The sequence below is a fragment of the Melanerpes formicivorus genome, unplaced genomic scaffold (assembly GCF_026170545.1).
Source record: "Melanerpes formicivorus ecotype bairdi unplaced genomic scaffold, bMelFor1.0.p_v2 SCAF_111, whole genome shotgun sequence".
Classification (NCBI taxonomy): Eukaryota; Metazoa; Chordata; class Aves; order Piciformes; family Picidae; genus Melanerpes; species Melanerpes formicivorus.
In genome coordinates, this window is record NW_027142463.1 from 577,248 (window position 1) to 595,210 (window position 17,963).

Consider the following 17,963-nt stretch of genomic DNA (forward strand, 5'->3'; position numbering starts at 1 on the left):
GGGACACCTGATAGAAAGTCTGTCCAAAGACAGATTTTACACCTTATCAAATAGAGAGAACCAAGCCATGCTGCAATAAAACCAAAACCAGAAACTGAATTTGCTCCTTGGGCACAAGCTTTCAAATAATACCTATGGGAGAACAACACACAGGAAGAAACTGCAGCGAATTTGCTTGTGTGCTTGCTGTTTCCACATACAGAGCAAGTGTTTTGAGAAGCCCAGCAAACTACTACAATGTAGTACAGGTAGGCTACCGCTGTCGGATGGGGAAAAGCAGGTTTGGCACTCCTGCCTAGGTTCAGTAGGAACTAGGGTAAGAGTTCTCTGGAATGTCTTTGAAAATCTTGGTAAAGTCTTTGAGACTTGCTTCTATTTAAATGTGAATATTGATTTAGAAAGTAAATTCACATATGGAAAAATTTAAATATCACTTTTATCTGGAAGTTCTATGTATGTGACAAGGACCTAAGAATCTTTTCTGGTAACTACTATGTATATAGCATTTCACACCATGTATTTACAGAAAGAAGCAGTGCTCAGAGATATGGGACTAAGTTTAATCCCCATTTTTGAAGGGAAAAATTTACTAAGGAGGAACAGAAATACTTCTTTCTATGCTTACAAACATAATTACTAGATACTGAGAAATATTTTATCGGTAAATGTTTGAAAACTAAACATAACATTTGCCTTGAGTTTTTGCTTTCATTGTGTGTATTCTGGATGAGAAACGTTCAGATGGGCTATGACAAAATCCAGCATTCAGCTTCATATTAAATTCTTCACAAAAAATAGCTTATACATGGTTAATAGATTAAAAACAAACACAGAAACAAACAAACCAAGCGACAAAGCAAACAAAACCAACCAAATGAACAAAGCCAATCCAAAGAGTTATTAAACATCCAACATTATTATGGACCACTTATAATACCAATATTGCTTTGTTGCTGATGTCTGTATCCATCAATAACATATATACTCTTCTAGTACACAACACATCTATTAAAATCTATTAATCATGAATAAACCTGTTATGATTGGACATTTTATTTACAGTGCAGCTAAGTTAAATTTATGTTTTTCACCTCAAATAATATGTTTCAAATCCTGAATGTAAGTCTTTATGAAATAGAGAATTATCAAACACTGAGACTGGGTATGTAAGAAATCTGCATATTCATGTACTTGGTGTGCAAACATTTCGGTTGGGTCTGGTTCTGAATGCTGTTATTCAGATAGCATACTTAAATACTTCAAAAGGTTTTAGGAATAATGATGTGTACCATTACTTTCATAGATCTTTGAAAAGAAAATGGAATGTAGGAAAAAATAACTGCTCACAGCCAAATACTTCCAAACTTTCAGCATTTTATTCCCTGTGCTTTAAATAGCACCGACATTTGCCAGTATCTCCTCTGTTTTGCAAGGAAACACGCCTTAGCTACTAGATTAATTTTTTGAGGTCAAAGGTGTGGGGCTGGAAATGGTTTTGTAAAAGACACTCTGAGGTGGAAAGTGTTCCAGTTTGTTCCTTTTGGTCTGTGGCTTCACTGGATGATGTCGTTTAAAAAGACAAAAAAGAATCAAAAGCAAAGCAAAACAAAAAATACTCACCTCCCTGGGACTGAAATACTTTGTATGTGTTGTTGTTTGCAGTGCATGCCAAGACATTCATGGGCACCAGAGCCAACCTGGCGAGATAATTAAGTATATAAATGTATGTGTTTAAAACAGCCTTATAAGGAGCATTGGAAATCTTCAAGATGAGCGAATATCTTATAACTTCTTCCGCAGGTGCGAGGATAGCTACAAGCCATGGACTTTCTGTCCTGCTTCTTGTTTGTGGCTTTGTGAACGGTGCTTTGCTTTAATCTAAAAGTGCTGACATTTTCCAATATCACTTTCTCTTCTTAAAGCAAAGAGCAAATCGCCTGTAAAATCCACGGAGCGGACAGCAAAGTTGACCCTAACCTCCAACCACCACTCTGCACCCAGTGTACTCTAAATCTCTACACAAAGGAGCACCTTCTTCAGGAAGTACAAACAAAAACATGAAAATAAATGATTACTATAATACAATAGAATATAATATAAAAAGAAGAGGATGCCACATGTTTTCCTTCTATATCTCGTTTTCTTTGGCATTTCACTTATCTTTCATTTGAAGAGAATTGGTGTGATGTAATCAGAAGTTTTGTAACAGCACACCCCAGTTTTCTTTCAGCAAGGAGAAGCCTCATCCTTGACTGCTCAGGGGCTGGCCTGCGAGTCATCAGTATTACAGAATTAACCAAGGATGACATTTGGTTTCCTGTGCTGAAAGAACCATTCCAGCCTGGAAGCAAACATAGTGATTTAACATCAACCCAAACAAAATACCCCACAGACTTTGTTAAAAAGGACATTTCTTGTTTTCTTTTCTCTCTCTTTTTTTTTTTTTTCTTTTTTTTATGAGGAATAGGGAGGACTAAGAAAGGTTCTACAAAGCAGATAAGCAGACTTTCTCCTGGAAAAGAAAAGAAGATATTTTTCTCATCAGTTGTATGGGGGAATATTTTTCTTTTCCCCTGGGTTTTTGATGGGTTTTTTGTTTGTTGGTGTTGTGGGTTTTTTTTCCCCTGTCACATTTTGTTTGTTTCTTCTTCACTGGTGACAGTTACAGATTTGGCCAACCCCTGATGATCCTGTAGAGGTGTTTATATATATATATATATACTTTTTTTTTGGTGTGTGTGTGTATGTGCATTCTGTATCTCAGTGTGTTTTCTCTGACATTGCAACTCCTGTATATGCAAAATTAACTTAAATTCTGTAAACTGCTTACAATCTGCGTGATACAACTTCAGAGTGGGCATACTTTGGTCCCCATGCAAGCCAGTTTTTGATATGATCTGTATGCCATATGACCAGTAGACATCTATACTGCCTTTTTTTCTTTCTTTCTTTCTGTTTTGGTTTTTTTTTTGACAGAACACCACTCTTCAGCACTGTGTGGATTTTGTAATACATTCCCTCACTACCACTGGTTTGACTCCATGCAGACCCCTGATTACTCTGCCAATGCACATTAAAATTTGTTATGGTCTCCAGACAATTAATTATTTTTGGTTTGTGTATGATGTGCTGGAATTCAGATACTGAAAGCTCTTTTAATTTGTAATGCTTATAGAAGAGGTGACTTGAACATTAGAGACTGTAAAGTGCTGGTTTGCAGTCAAATGCTACATGTAAAGGAAGGTTAGAAGGGAGAAACAGACAAATGGCTCTAAGCATACTCTTTGGGTGAAGAGTTTTAACAGAATGGATTTATTATACTGAAAGACTGTATTTGCATCACAGCTCCTTCTACATGGCCAAAGAAGTGTCTTTCATTGCTTTCTCTTGAAGTAAATTGTCATTGTTCTCGAATTAAAATACTTTATGTCTGTGAACTGAACATGAGAATGAAGTAATATGCATTACATGAATTACATTCATTAATGCAGGAATGAAAATTTGCTACCATTTGCATCTGCAATCAGGAAGGTTGTTTTCTTTTTCCCCTCCTTCCTCCAGCATTGAACAATCTACACCCTGTCATTTGTCAGCACAATCAAGTATACTGCATGCTCATTATGATCTATTTACAGCAGCATTAAGTAGCTGCAGCGTGGTCAGCTGTGTGATTTCTCCTCATTTTGTAAGTAATGAGAAGGAAGTAAGAAATTCTGTTTGAGATCTCACTAGTCCATGGCCTAACAGCCTAATAATTCATTTCCAAATGCCCATAATTCTGAAGTATTTTCTCAATGATTTCAAAGCATAAAAAACAAATAGTAGCATTGAATCAGTGATGCTTTGGAGGAGGATTTGTCTAAATCTTGTTTCCCATTATCATACATCCTGCACTACAACCTTGACTGGGACTAGTATTTTTTCTTTGATTTTAGCAGTAAAAAAGACAGTAGAAGTTTTATCTAATATAGACAAATCAGGCATAAACCTGAGGAGAAAAAGTAAAAAGTTTTATTTAACACCAAATGAATGACTCACTGGGAGTGTTTTATATTGAACAGGTTTTGCTCCATAATATAGGAGTTTATCAGCCTACTGGCAAAGAAAATAGAAACAGTCCCCATGAAAATGCTCTGAGCAAAGGCAAATGTTGTGGATCGAAGAGGAAGTAAACAAAAACTAATTAAGAGGTTTTAGAAATCCCATTTTCTCAACACACCAACAGAACCAAACTTTCTGAGCTCTGGAGAAAAGGCTGCATTTCCCCCATGAAATAGGTATCTGTGGCTGGATGCAGTCCTAATCTCTCTTGTGGAGCTCAGAAACCTCAGTTTCCATTGGTTTTACCTGAACCCAAACGTTTAACAACACATGTGTTTCATATGTCTACTGTGTACACATATCTGGTATGAATATTCTGTGTATGTACCTAGTCATAGAGACAATCTGCAGTGACACACAGAAAGGCAACTTAGCCTTACATTGTTAAAATTGGCCTCTGATTACTATATTAAATTGATGCTGTGGTTTTTATTGATGCTGTTAGCTGCTTAGATATAAATCAACTACTAGGAAGTAAGATTTAAAAAACACATGAAATTAAATACAGAATTCTAGACCACTCAGACTACTATGATACAACAACTCTGAGGACAGCATCAAGGAAAAGCCTGTATCCTGCGATCCGCTGCTATTCTTCAACAGTGTTAGTAAAAACAGGACAAAAGATATCTGTAGGACTGTGGTGGTTTGAGCCTCAACTGGAATTCAATCTACCAAAATAATTATCTGGAGTTGGTTTGGAAGTAGGAGAAATAATTTTTTTAATAATATATAGCAATAACAGAGAAGGTTTACAAGGGTAAGGAATGAGTAGGAGAATACACAAAACCAAATGTGGATGGCCTTGTATCTCCCTCGATGTATGTGGATTCCAGTCCTTTGGGGAAGCCTGGATGCGGCAGGAAGAAGATCAGGCCCCATCACATGGCAGAACCAGGAGGCCAGGAGCTGTTGGTCCTTTCAAACAGGCGAGGCAGATGGCTGCCATTCCCACCCCCCACACACACCTTATAGTCTTGCTGGACAGGAAAGAGGGGCAGAACAGACCAATTTAGATCCAGGGGACCCCTCCTGCCAGGAGGGAGAAACCATGTCCACCTGGAGCAGGTTTCTTTTGTCCCCCAGGGGAAGCAGAGCTATTGCAATCCAACCCCAGGGTGGTGTAACCCAGCACAAGGACTTTTCAAAAGCACTTGAATCTTGTATGAGATACTAAGGTGAGAGAGCAGCTGTCCTCCTTCCCTTGTCCCTGTGATAATAAACTCATATTTTTCTAATGAGGCTTGTCCAGACTTTCTCATTGCAGATCTCGAGTGGATGCAGCAGAAATGCCTTCTACCAGGAGCAAATGCTGTATTCCTAAATTTCCTAAACTTTTTGGTGTGTCACAAGCTTTTCTGAAGCTTCAAGAAATTCTCAGAATGGAAGTTAAGCTCCATTAGCACACTTTTTCCTAGGAATTAATTAAGGAAATTTGATAGAAGAATGGAACTACTGTCATTTTCTGCCCTGGCTCAGTTCTATTTTGGATTTAACGTGAATAGAGGAAAATCTGGCTTAATTATATCCTGGAAAGATCCATTGTGTTATGGTTCTAGAAGGGCAACTTATATGTAGCAGAAGCCAAAATCTCTCAAAATCCTATGTCCTTAACTATTCTCAAAAATGTTCTAGTTTTGAGGTGGTCATTTACATGACTCCTGCTTCTCAAGGCATCCCCAAGGCCTCGTTGTGTCTGTGACTTTGTCTTCAGATAGCTCCAAAAGCTTTGGGTTTTAACAGAAGAGTAACCATGGGTGAGTATGCACTTCTTTTGTACTTTAAGGTATATGCCATCTAAATACAACTCAGGCACTTTGAGGTGTTATGGCATGTGAAGCTGAAACATATTCTAATTCCATTTTTTAGTGTCCATGACACCATATTTTAGTGTCCAGGACAGTAAGAGATGTATTTTGTATTACATGGAAAGAAAATAAAAATGCTGTAGCACTTTTGTACTACTGTGAAGGATTAGTACTGCTGCAGAGCCTGTCCTGTGCATTCTCCTCCTTTCCAATGGTTACCAATATTCTTTTAATCTCTGTAACTTCATGCATGCAAGTTGCTGCACAATATGAATGAACTTTCTTAAAGGCCTTTTGTAGATTCTTCAGCAAAATCTACAGAGCAGGAATGGTGCTGGGGCCATAGCCATTTGGTTTTAAATCTTGTCACAATAATTGAAGATGGGCTCTGTATCTCAGAACTGCTGTCAAGAAAGGTGCTAAAAAATGTGAATGGTAAACCCTAAGTCTATTACAGCATTACCTGAAGGCAAATGTCAGAAGGAGGTATAAATACATGAGGCATCACAGTAAAAGTAATGGGACCACTTGGAGAGTAATACCTACACATGGAATTCAGTGCTGCTGTGATTAGGATCAGACACACTCTAGAATCATTTTTTTTATATTAATTCTTTAACATGTTTTTGTCTTACTCAATAAAAATGATAAAACAGTGGCCAGTGCAAAAATCTGAATGTCTGCCTGAAAGTTCTCAGTGTGAAACATTTAACTTCTAATGCTGCCTGCACTGATGTTGTAATTTATTTCACCATTAAGAAAAAAAACAAACCAAATCAAATAAAAACCCCCCAAACAAACCCAAACCAAACCCAAACCACACCAAACCAAAAACCAAACAAAAAAAATGAGACACCCCCCCCCCCCAAACCAAAACAAAAATCAACCAACCCACTAAAACAACAGTGCAAACCTTTCCCCTGCCCCCCCCTAGGGTAGGGGAACATTTGTGAGAATACAATAACAAAGAAGAAACTTAATTTTTTTATTGGTAAATGTCAACTGTTGTTTATAGAGCTAAAAGCATTAAGAGTCAACAATTGGATCAATATACTTTGCAATATAAATTTTTAAAGGTTAATCTTCCGTGATTATCTTGTCTAAACACTATAGAGCACAAAGTAAATTGGCTAAACAATACAAAGCACAAAGTAAATTGCTCAATGCAAGTCACCATGAATAGCTTCAGGCTTTTGTTATGAGCTTCTTGTAGGATTAGTTGTTTGATTTCACAGCCATAAAGTTTGGAGACATGTTTGCTTATTTGAAAGTTCATGCATACTTTTTGTAGTGGTCTCAATCTAAACAATACAGCAAGACAATAGCAAAGAAGAAGCTTAAATTTGTCTCTACTAATGAATCACAATCTGTTCATGGAGTTACTTGCAACACTGCAAAAAGAAATGTTCTTTCCTGAGACTTGGGTATATTGACAATTTTGATTAATTTTCTCCCTTTTATGTTATTGTTTTTTTTTTGCCAACTCTTTTGTCTAAGAAAGAAGACAATAGTGTATTTCTTACTACTCTTTACGAGGTGACAGTAAAACAAATTAGCTGTCTTTGTTCTGAAGCAAGCTGAGGCTACACAGAAATTAGTCATTTAATTTAAATGTTTACAGTGTCCTACTTGCATCAAGCTATCTTTTCTCCTGGCTTTATCAGGAAGGAGCAACAGGGATGGTGTTTTGTACTTCAGCTTGACTTCCCAGCTCTAAGAGTATTCTCTGTTAATTGTCATCCTAGAGCTAAGGGCAGGACTCTTCTGTAAGTTTCACAAACACAGTGATTTTCCCTGTATAGATTCCCAGTGATAGATTACTTGGAGTAAGACTTACAGCTCAAGAATACTTTTTCCATATAGTTATAAATGTTACAAGCAATAGCAACTGCTAAATTAAATTTTCACTTATTGAAAACCTCCTTTATATAAATGTTGCATCATAGAATGAGGTCTTATGTGTACACAGGACTATTCTCAGTGATAGCTCATAAGGAACCCAAAGTGTACGTAGCAGATTATTAATTTCCTTCCTCTTTTTGAATATCATGAACTTGAAAATCAATAGAGAAGGCTGGGTTTGACAACTAGCTGCTTAAAATAAACTACTTAGTGTTACTCTTTGAAGAAGCAAAGTCTCAAAAAACCTCTGTTAAAACTTGTATAATTATGACTATTTAATTTATGTATGGTTTTGGAGTAGATTTATATATAATATATAGGAAACCCCTGTGTATAAAATTCAGAACCAAGAAGATGGTGAGTTGGGGGATTTTTTACTGCTTCTGATAGAAGATAATGTTAATTGCTGATGATTGTTTTTAATATCAAATTGACAGGCCCTTCAAATGCTTGGTAACTATAGGTCTTTACAAAATAAGTGCCAAATTTTCTTATCAACTTCAGGGTTTGGACGTTAATCAACTTTGGTTTAGGTTTCCAAAATGTTGCTTATTCATCATAACAAGAAAAAAAGAGGAATTCATACTTCACTAAAAATAGATGCTATCATATTTACTAAACCACCTCAATGTTTTTTCCTTTGGTGAATCAGACACAAGGTATCTTTGGTCCATATGCAGCTCCTCTTAATGGGGCTGTGCACTGACAAACAGGACAGGAAATAGCTGTACACAATACTGCTGAGGAGCTGCTGAGTTTACACAGGGGCTCTGTGCACACAGGCAGGATGTCTGGCACTGCCTGGGCTCTGGAAGTGCAGAACACCTGGAATGCACTGGAGACCGCATCACACATCACGGAAGGAGGTGTTTAGATATAGGCTGCTCCTGCCTCCGAATGAGATTTGTCTAACTACAAAAGTTGTTCCCATTCTAAGGCTCCTAACCCCCAGGACAAATAGAATACTGAAAAATAAAGGATATTGAACAAAATTCCTTTTATGTCATCCTCATTTTCTTTGTGATCAACACTTCTAATATGGAAGTTCAAGAAAACTGCTCTCTTCAGCAATAGTCTCCACAGATGGAATTAAAGAGTAGCTTGATCTGAAGTTTCCAGCTCAACTTTAGGTCTTTTACTTCAAAAAGTTTTATCACCAGTTAAAGACAATATAAGCAAATAAAGTGAAACAAAAGTAGCACATTGAGCCAAAAGAATCACCCTAAACAATAAGAAAGATAAACTTTCAAGTGTATCTATTACTAAAACAAATTATTTTATTAAACACATTGTCACTGATTTATTATTATGAACCTTAAGGAGACATCTGGGGATCTATGCTCTGTTATTCATTTGCTTAACAAAATAATGACCTTAATGTCGCTGGTATTTTGGTAAATGAAATGTTATCTGCCATGCTTAAATAATATAGTCATCTAAGACAGTTGTCAGGAGGATGTACACAGAATATGCAGAATTATAGTCAGACCTGCTAATGGCAATAGAGTTCATGTTCTCAGTAGATGAATGAAGGTGGTGGATGATGTGCTGTCTTCCCACTTCTTCTCACCAGTAGTTGCTGCCTGTAATATCAATCTACCCTAGACACATAAAAAAGCAGTGGCTAATCTTCCTTCCTTTCCCTCCCTCCCTCCCTTCCTCCCTTCCTCCCTTCCTCCCTTCCTCCCTTCCTCCCTTCCTCCCTTCCTTCCTTCCTTCCTTCCCTCCTTCCTTCCTTCCTTCCTTCCTTCCTTCCTTCCTTCCTTCCTTCCTTCCTTCCTTCCTTCCTTCCTTCCTTCCTTCCTTTTCTTTTTGTTTTGTGTGCTTGTATGAGCTCTGCCCACCAACAAATTTGAAATGATCACAGCACACACTCAACCTAGAGAATAAATGGAGTCCTCCTACAGAGCCATTTTGAGTGGATTGCCCTCGAAGCAAGAGGCCTTGCAGTCAGATCTTCTCTGCCATAGAATGGAATGCCATCTAAGCATACTCCCAGGGATTGAATGAGTCCTCACCCTTCTTTTTGGTGAATGCATATTTTGGGTACCCTTGAGTGGGAGGTTTCCCCTTTCTGAGCGAGTGCAAGCACATTTTGGTTCATCTTTCTAGGAAGAATATTCCTTAAAGCTTAAGAGTAAAGGTTAATTGATTGTGTAGTAGTACATTCCCTACTGACATCCAAACTTGTAATTCAATTGTATTGGAAGGACTGCCAAGTAATTTTGTTCACAATAAATCCACATTTTTGGGTAGCTCTTGTTGTCTATTTTGTGGGTGCCTCTGTAACAACAAGTCACGTTTGAGAGCTCAGAAAGCTTTGCCATTGCCTGTGCAACACTGAAGGCTCTGTTTGAAACAGTCTCACTGCAAAATTCTAAAATGCTCTGTTTATCCTCACTGTGGATTTCTCTGTAGTTTTCTGTACTCTATTTCAGCAATTCAATCTACTAAACCATACAACATTGCTGAAGTGGATGAGAAGCACTTGCACAATCTGTATCTCCAGGTCAGTTTCGAGGGATCTAACACTAAGAAGAACCTGGAACACCTCTCACATGAAGACAGGCTGGGAGACTTGTGGTTGTTCAGCCTGGAGAAGTCTCTGGGAAGAATTTATAGCATCATTTCAGTATGTGAAAGGGAACCTACAAGAAAGTTAGGGAGGGATTTTGTTTTTACAAGGACATATAATGAGAAGATGAGGGGCAATGGTTTTAACTAGAGCAGGGTAGATTAATAAGTTCTTTACAATGAGGGTAGTGAAATACTGGAACAGGTTGCCTTGGTGCCTTCTCTTCTCCATACTACATAGACCCAACTCCCCCAGTTTGTCTCCATAGCAGAGCAGCTCCAGCCCTCTGATCATCCTCATGGCCCATCTCTGGACACCTTCCAGCACCTCCAGATCCTTCCTGGCACAGAGGCTCCAGAACTGGATGCAATACTCCAGGTGGGGTCTCACCAGAGTGGAATAGGTAGGTGGGAATCACTCTCGTTTTCAAGGAGCATGAAATAGTATGAGAGGAAACAACCTCAAGTTACACCAAGAGAGGTTTAGACTGGATATTAGGAAAAAAATATTAGAGATCATTTACTGCCAGAAAAAAAAATTAGATATAATTTACTGCCAGAGATAATTAGAGATAATTTACTGCCAGAAATCCTTAGTGGGATAGAAGCTAGATGTGGTGGCTGCTTCAATATGTCACAAGTACAGAACTAAAACTAGCACTTCAAGGGAGCTTAACCAAGACTTTAAATTTGCAAGACGTAATCAAGTTGATTGATAGTATTATTTTGTTCCAGTTGGAAGCAAATATAAACAATGCCAAGAAAACAGAAGTTCCAGCTCAGCCGAAGGCATTGATCCATACTGCTCACTATATTTTATCCTACCTGGGAGAAACACGCCCTTCCAGAGAAGGGCCAGGAGGATGAGCAGAGGGCTGGAGCACCTCTCCTGTGAGGACAGACTGAGGGAGTTGGGGCTGTTCAGTCTGGAGAAGAGAAGGCTTTGAGGAGAGCTAATTGTGGCCTCCTAGTATCTTGAGGGAGCTACAAGAAAGCTGAGGAGGCACTTTTTAGGGTGTCAGGTGATAACAGGACTAGGGAGAATGGAACAAAACTAAAAATGGGTAGATTCAGATGGGATGTTAGGAAGTTCTTCCCCATGAGGGTGGTGAGACACTGGCACAGGTTGCCCAGGGAGGTGGTAGAAGAAAATGGAGGAATACAGAAATTACTACATACATGTTACATGGAGGTAGGTTAGCAGAGAAATTACCATCGCTAGCAGTTCATGCCTTTATTGCAGTGTCTGCCATGGAAGCACACTTTTGCTTCTATGTATCTCAAGCTGCTGATTTGCCATTGGAATGTGCTGCCCAGGGAGGTGGTGGAATCACCATCCCTGGAAGTGTTTGAAAAAAGCCTGGAGGAGGCATTTGGTGCCATGGTTGAGATGGTGTTAGGTGATAGGTTGGACTCAATGATCTTCAAGGTCCTTTTCAACCTGGTTAATTCTGTATTCTGATTCTTTTCCTCTCCTGCTCCCTTCCTTTTCTGTTTCCTTTTCATGCATCTATTGTAAAAGAGTGCATAAATATAATGTGGCAAATTATTAATCATGTATTATTCAAGTCTGACAAGCAGCTTCAGAAATAAAATGGAGAGGAATACTTAGGATTAGATCATACTTCAGGAGCTTTATACAAAAATAGCTGATTCCTGTATCAGTCATATCCTGTTGACTTTTATCACTGAAGTACCAGGCTAGAATTCTAAGCATCCTCAAACTGTAAGACACATTCCATTACAAAAAAAGAAAAGGCAAAAAGAAGAGTGAAAGTAGTTCAGTGCAAACCAGATGCTCTCCTCTGCTACCCTGGTACAAAGAACGTAAAACTCAAATGCTCTCCTCTGCTGCACTGGCACAAAAAAACATACTGTCTGTTGAAACTGCTCATAAAGTCACACAGCAAGAGGATTTATTTGTGCAGATTACAGAGGACTGATATCAAGAAGAAAACAAAGCAAAATCTAACATAGTACTCTACTTTTGTTGGGCCAGTTGTGAGAGACCTGTTTAGAATTTACCAAAACATTATTTCTGTTGTAAAAGATCAGATTAGTTAAAACATCACCAGCATAGCACTCACTAAAACTAAGAACAAGCTCCATTTACTTTTGAAAACAAGCTTCATTCTGCATAAGGAAAGAAAGGGAAGGTGGGAAAACTGAAATCACTGCTGCTAACAGCGAGGGCAAAGCAGAATGGTAAACTCCTAGGGTACACTTTCCCCCCTAATATCTCTTTCATAAAGAACATCTTTTTATTACATGTGAAGACATTGCCTCCCTTGCTGTGGTGTAAATGACAAAGTTTTAGTGGTCTGGAAGCTGCAGTGGAGTTCTCTGTGGAAAGAGGTTGGGTATTTCCCTGTGCTGGACACAGCCAGTTCCATCTGGCTCTACAACTGGTCCCCCAACACTGAACTCACCACTTTGAAAAAGTCAGACTGTGCTGAGGAGAAAAAGGACGATGGAACAAAATATTCAGTAACATCAACAGTGTCATTAAGGTCAGAGAAGGAGGTGCTCCATTTAAGAACTGATCCTGACCCCTAAAGGGACTTCTCTTGGAGAATTCACATCAGAGCACAGAAGAGTGAGAAGTAAGGAGTGGCAGAGAGGAACCATTGTGTACTCACTGTGACATCTCCCAGAACTCAATAATTCTTCATGGTGTGTTGCCTTACTAAAGGGATTGTGCAGCCTACAGCGGTGACAAGGAGGAAGGAGAGGAATCTGGAAAGGCTGAGTGTGGAAGAGAAGGAAAGGTGTTTGCCTAAATATTTAAAGGTTTGGTTTATTTCCCTTTTCGTTCTGGAACTCAAATCAGCAATTACATATTTATTTTGATTGTCAATAAATTATTATCCCAAATCAAGTCTGTTTTGTCTACAATGGTAATTGATGAATGATCCTGTCTTCTTCTTGATCCAAAATGTTTCTCATTCATCTTTTTCCTCTTCTTACCCTGTCCCACTGAGTAGAGGGAACCAGAGAATGACTGAGTGGGAGATTGATTGCCAGTTGAGAACAACCTATCACAGTTCCCCCCATTGTTCTGGAAAAAGAAAAGAGTGAAAGAAGAAGGGGAAAAAAGCAGACCAATTATCACTAATTATCACTATTGCAGAATACATGGGATGGTGTCTGGATGACTTTAATATCTTTCCTTAGAAAGCTGCCTTTTAAGACTGAGAGAACAGCAGTATTAAAGTTGCCTACAAGCCTCACAAGGACTAAGGTTTGGAGAACAGGGAGCTCTAAAGCCAGGCAGAGGCTGGAGGTTTTTATCAGTGAAGGAATATTGTCAATATAAACCAATCCTTTCACAAGTCATTGTGAGAAGAGGAAAGATATGGAAAAGAGGAATGACATTTGAAGTCTTTCAAATAACACGGAAATCATATTAAATAATTACTAAACCCCAAAAATATCAGTGGACAAAAAGGGCATTTAGAAGAAATAGAAAATTGGTTATATTTAGAATTTATTCTTCAAAACTCAAATTCTCAGGACTTTCAGTGACTGGATATTTGGGCCCCAGCTTTTCTTCAATGGTAATAAACAATTTTTTAGTTGCTAGGACATTTTTCAGTTCAAAATTTTGTCTGAAAATCTATTCTGAAAGTGATATTCTGGTGATACCTGGTGAGAAATGGCCAGCATTGTGAATGGCTTTCCATAGTGACATAGTATGATGTTCAAATTTTATTCAGAGTCATTCTGAACAGTGACACAGAGAGCATGGGGAAAATCACTCAAATGGCCTCATAGAGACAACAGTGATAATGTATAAAAGAAAGGAGTTCTGACAGGTAGGGGGAGAAGGAAGAAAGGAAAAAAAAAAGAGTGGTAGTTCTGCAGTGAAGGGCAAGAAGAGCAGACGAGTAGGAAAATTCTGGTGACTATAAACCTGTTACCAAAAGGCTTGGAGCAGAAGAAAAATGAAATCCAGAACATTCCATTCATCTTAGGAGAAATTTGATTAGTTCAACAATCCATTGCCAATGTATTTAACACAGCTCTGTGGCATGGCTTAAGCTACACAACGCACAAAGGAAGGTGGAAATAGAGAAAGCAATCTTCAGCACTTGCTCAGGTCTGCATGATAAAAGGAGCAAAAATTAGTGCACAAAACTCCACATAATACCTATGGAATCAACACAGGTATAGTCAACTTGATACATATTTGTATTACATTATATTACATTACATTATATTACACTACATTACATAACATCAGATTACATTATGTTACATTATATTACTTCAGGAGGAGACTTGATGGGGTGCTTGGTGCCATGGGTTAGTTGTTTAGGTGGATTGGATTGGTTGATGGGTTGGACGTGATGATCTCGAAGGTCTCTTCCAACCTTGTTAATTCTATTCTATTCTATTCTATTCTATTCTACTCTACTCTACTCTACTCTACTCTACTCTACTCCTATTCTATTCTATTCTATTCTATTCTATTCTATTCTATTCTATTCTATTCTATTCTATTCTATTCTATTCTATTCTATTCTATTCTATTCTATTCTATTTGAATATATTCTATTCAAATATATTTTATAATATAATGTAATGCAATATAATATGATATATAATATGATGGAATGGAATGGAATGGAATGGAATGGAATGGAATGGAATGGAATGGAATAGAATAGAATAGAATAGAATAGAATAGAATAGAATAGAATAGAATAGAATAGAATAGAATAGAATAGAATAGAATAGAATAGAATAGAATTAACAAGGTTGGAAAAGACCTCAGGGATCATTGAGTCCAACCTATAATCCAACACCATCTAATCAAACTAAACCATGGCACCAAGTACCCCATTCATCTCTTCCTAAACACCTACAGTGATGGTGATTCCACCACCTCCCTGGGTAGCACATTCCAATGGGCAATCTCTCTTTCTGGGAAGAACTTCTTCCTAACATCCAGCCTAAATCTCCCTTGGCACAGCTTGAGACTGTGTCCTCTTGTTCTGGTGCTGGGTGCCTGGGAGAAGAGACCAACCCCTTCCAGGCTACAACCTCCCTTCACGAGTTATAGAGAGCAATAAGGTCTTCCCTGAGCTTCCTCTTCTCCAGGCTAAGCAACCCCAGCTCCCTCAGCCTCTCCTCACAGGGCTGTGCTCCAAACCCCTCCCCAGCTTTGTTGCCCTTCTCTGGACACCTTCCAGAAACTCAACATCTTTCCTAAACTGAGGGCCCAGAGCTGGACACAGGACTCTAGGTGTGGCCTAACCAGAGTTGAGTACAGGGCAGAATGACTTCCCTGCTCCTGCCGGCCACACTGTTCCTGATGCAGGCCAGGATTGGTCTTATGGCCACCTGGGCACACTGCTGGCTCATGTTCCGCCTACTATCAACCAGCACCCCCAGGTCCCTTTCTGCTTGGCTGCTCTCCAGCCACTCTGACCCCATCCTGTAGCACTGCCTGGGGTTCTTGTGGCCAATGTGTAGAACCTGGCACTTGGATGTGTTCAATCTCATCCCCTTGTACTCTGCCCATCTGTCCAAACTGTCAAGGTCCCTCTGCAGAGCTCTCCTGCCCTCCAACAGATCAACTCCTGCCCCCAGCTTGGTGTCACCTGCAAATTTACTGATGAGGGACTAAATCCCCTCATCCAGATAATTTCTTTATATTATATTATATTATATTATATTATATTATATTATATTATATTATATTATATTATATTATATTATATTATATTATATTATATTATATTATATTATATTATATTATATTATTTATTATAATTCTCTGTTACATCTGTCTCCATTTGCTTTGGTACATGCTACATTGTAAAGCACATAATAGAACTCATTGTACTTTAAATTTACACACATAGTAGAAAGCTTTATTGCTTTGTTAATGTATTGTTATCTCTTTAGAAAATGTGTTTATGTATGATTTCTGTATACTAAACTCTAAAGTCACTTGTGTTTTTCCCTATGGAAAAGGGAAAAATGAGGGGAGACATGACAAAGGGAAATAAAACTCACATGGCATGACATAAGATGGACTGAAATTGTTCACTTTCTTTTTTAGTGAGGAAAGCAGAAGGTGTCCAAATAAACCGATATGAACATGCTTCAGAACCTTGTCAAAGACCTTGCCAAAAAGTGATGTGAATCCCAGAAGTGCACAAAGCTGATTGGGAGACTGAAAAGTTTTAGAGAAGAGAAATTTGCTATGATTTACAAACACACAGAAGCACACAGAGACAGGCTGTAGGCTGAAATTAACATTAGCCAGAGTGATCATATTATAACTTTGTTGTAGTCTTCCTTTTTCTGAGATGTTTACTTTTTGATGATTTTGGACACAATACACAGCTTGCCCTTTTGCTTGAGCCACTGCAGCTGTTAAATCTGTATTGTTCTCTGTCATCACCCTCTGATGGCTCCAACTAAAACTGTAAAATCTGTCAAGTTATTTGACTCTGTTAACTCCATGTGGTCTAAATAGCAGTCACAGGGATTCTTAAGACATTTTTAATTACCTGAAACATTTCCTTTTGCTCCTATCACTTTCATAAAAGACATGGATTTATTTAGCTATTGCTTTTTTGATGTACTGTCCAGAACCACATTTTCTCCTGCCTGTCTCTCATGAGAAAACTTTCCATGTCTGTTATCCCTACCACTCTCATCTTCCCAGAGATTCTGTCCTGCATTCACAGTGGTGCTGGAATCTCATTCTGTTCTTTTTAATTCTACCTGTAAGCTGAAAATTTTCAATGCTTTTCCACTCAGGTATCAACTTTCCTTTGTGAACTGTTTTTCTTGGATTCAAATTCTACTTTTAATCCTGTTCCCTGAATGACTCAGAATATGTTTTAGGTAAATAACAGAGGAGAAGCAAGGCAATCTCTGCAAAGGCAGCAAAAATTAGAAAAGTATTTTAAAGATTTGCTGACCCCTGGAAAATTATACAGATACATTTAAAAAGCATCTCCATAGGTTTGTCTCTCAACAGTGACCAGTTTGCTGCACGTGATTTGTTTAGAAGATATTCATAGCTTCATACAATGCTCTGGGTTGGAAAGAATCTTAAGGAGCATCTAATTCCAACCCCCCTGCCATAGGCAGGAACATGTTCCACTAGACCAGGATGTTCAAGGCCTCATCCAGCCTGGCCTCCAGACTGGAAGGAGTCATGCACTACCTCTCTGGGCAACTTGTTCCAGTGTCTCATCAGCCTTGCTGTAAGGAATCTACAGTCTAAACCCACTTTACTGAGCAGTGGCAATCCAGTTAAACTGTTCATGTAGACACCATTATAAGCTTCCATTTTTATGCACAGAGGAGCAATATCAATTCCTTAATTGTAAAATTACTGTGTATAACTGTGTGAATCTCCCATCCCTTCCATTTAATTTCTCACACAATTCCTTCATACAATTACTTCTCTATGCCTTGATGAGATAAAGAAACACAAGTCTTTCCACTGAACAAGATCATGACCTACCTTTGTTTGCTTTCCAGTGTGGTAATTCCACTTTAGTATCTGATGATCTTTGAGGTCCCTGCCAACCTTGGTGATTCTGTGATTCT

At 38.4% G+C, this 17,963-nt stretch overlaps 1 protein-coding gene across 3 annotated transcripts in view; it reads left to right on the top strand.

The window, feature by feature from the left end:
* VSTM2A (V-set and transmembrane domain containing 2A) overlaps positions 1–14,718 on the top strand; it is a 34,344-nt gene extending 19,626 nt beyond the window's left edge. Inside the window, exon 5 of one of the 3 annotated variants that reach the window (XM_068166924.1) lies at positions 1,801–2,015. In XM_068166924.1, the coding sequence (XP_068023025.1) occupies positions 1,801–1,877 (77 nt within the window). In that variant the 3' untranslated portion in view covers positions 1,878–2,015. The other 2 variants (XM_068166925.1, XM_068166923.1) reach the window with 2 other exon arrangements.
* Positions 14,719–17,963: the final 3,245 nt, after the last annotated feature.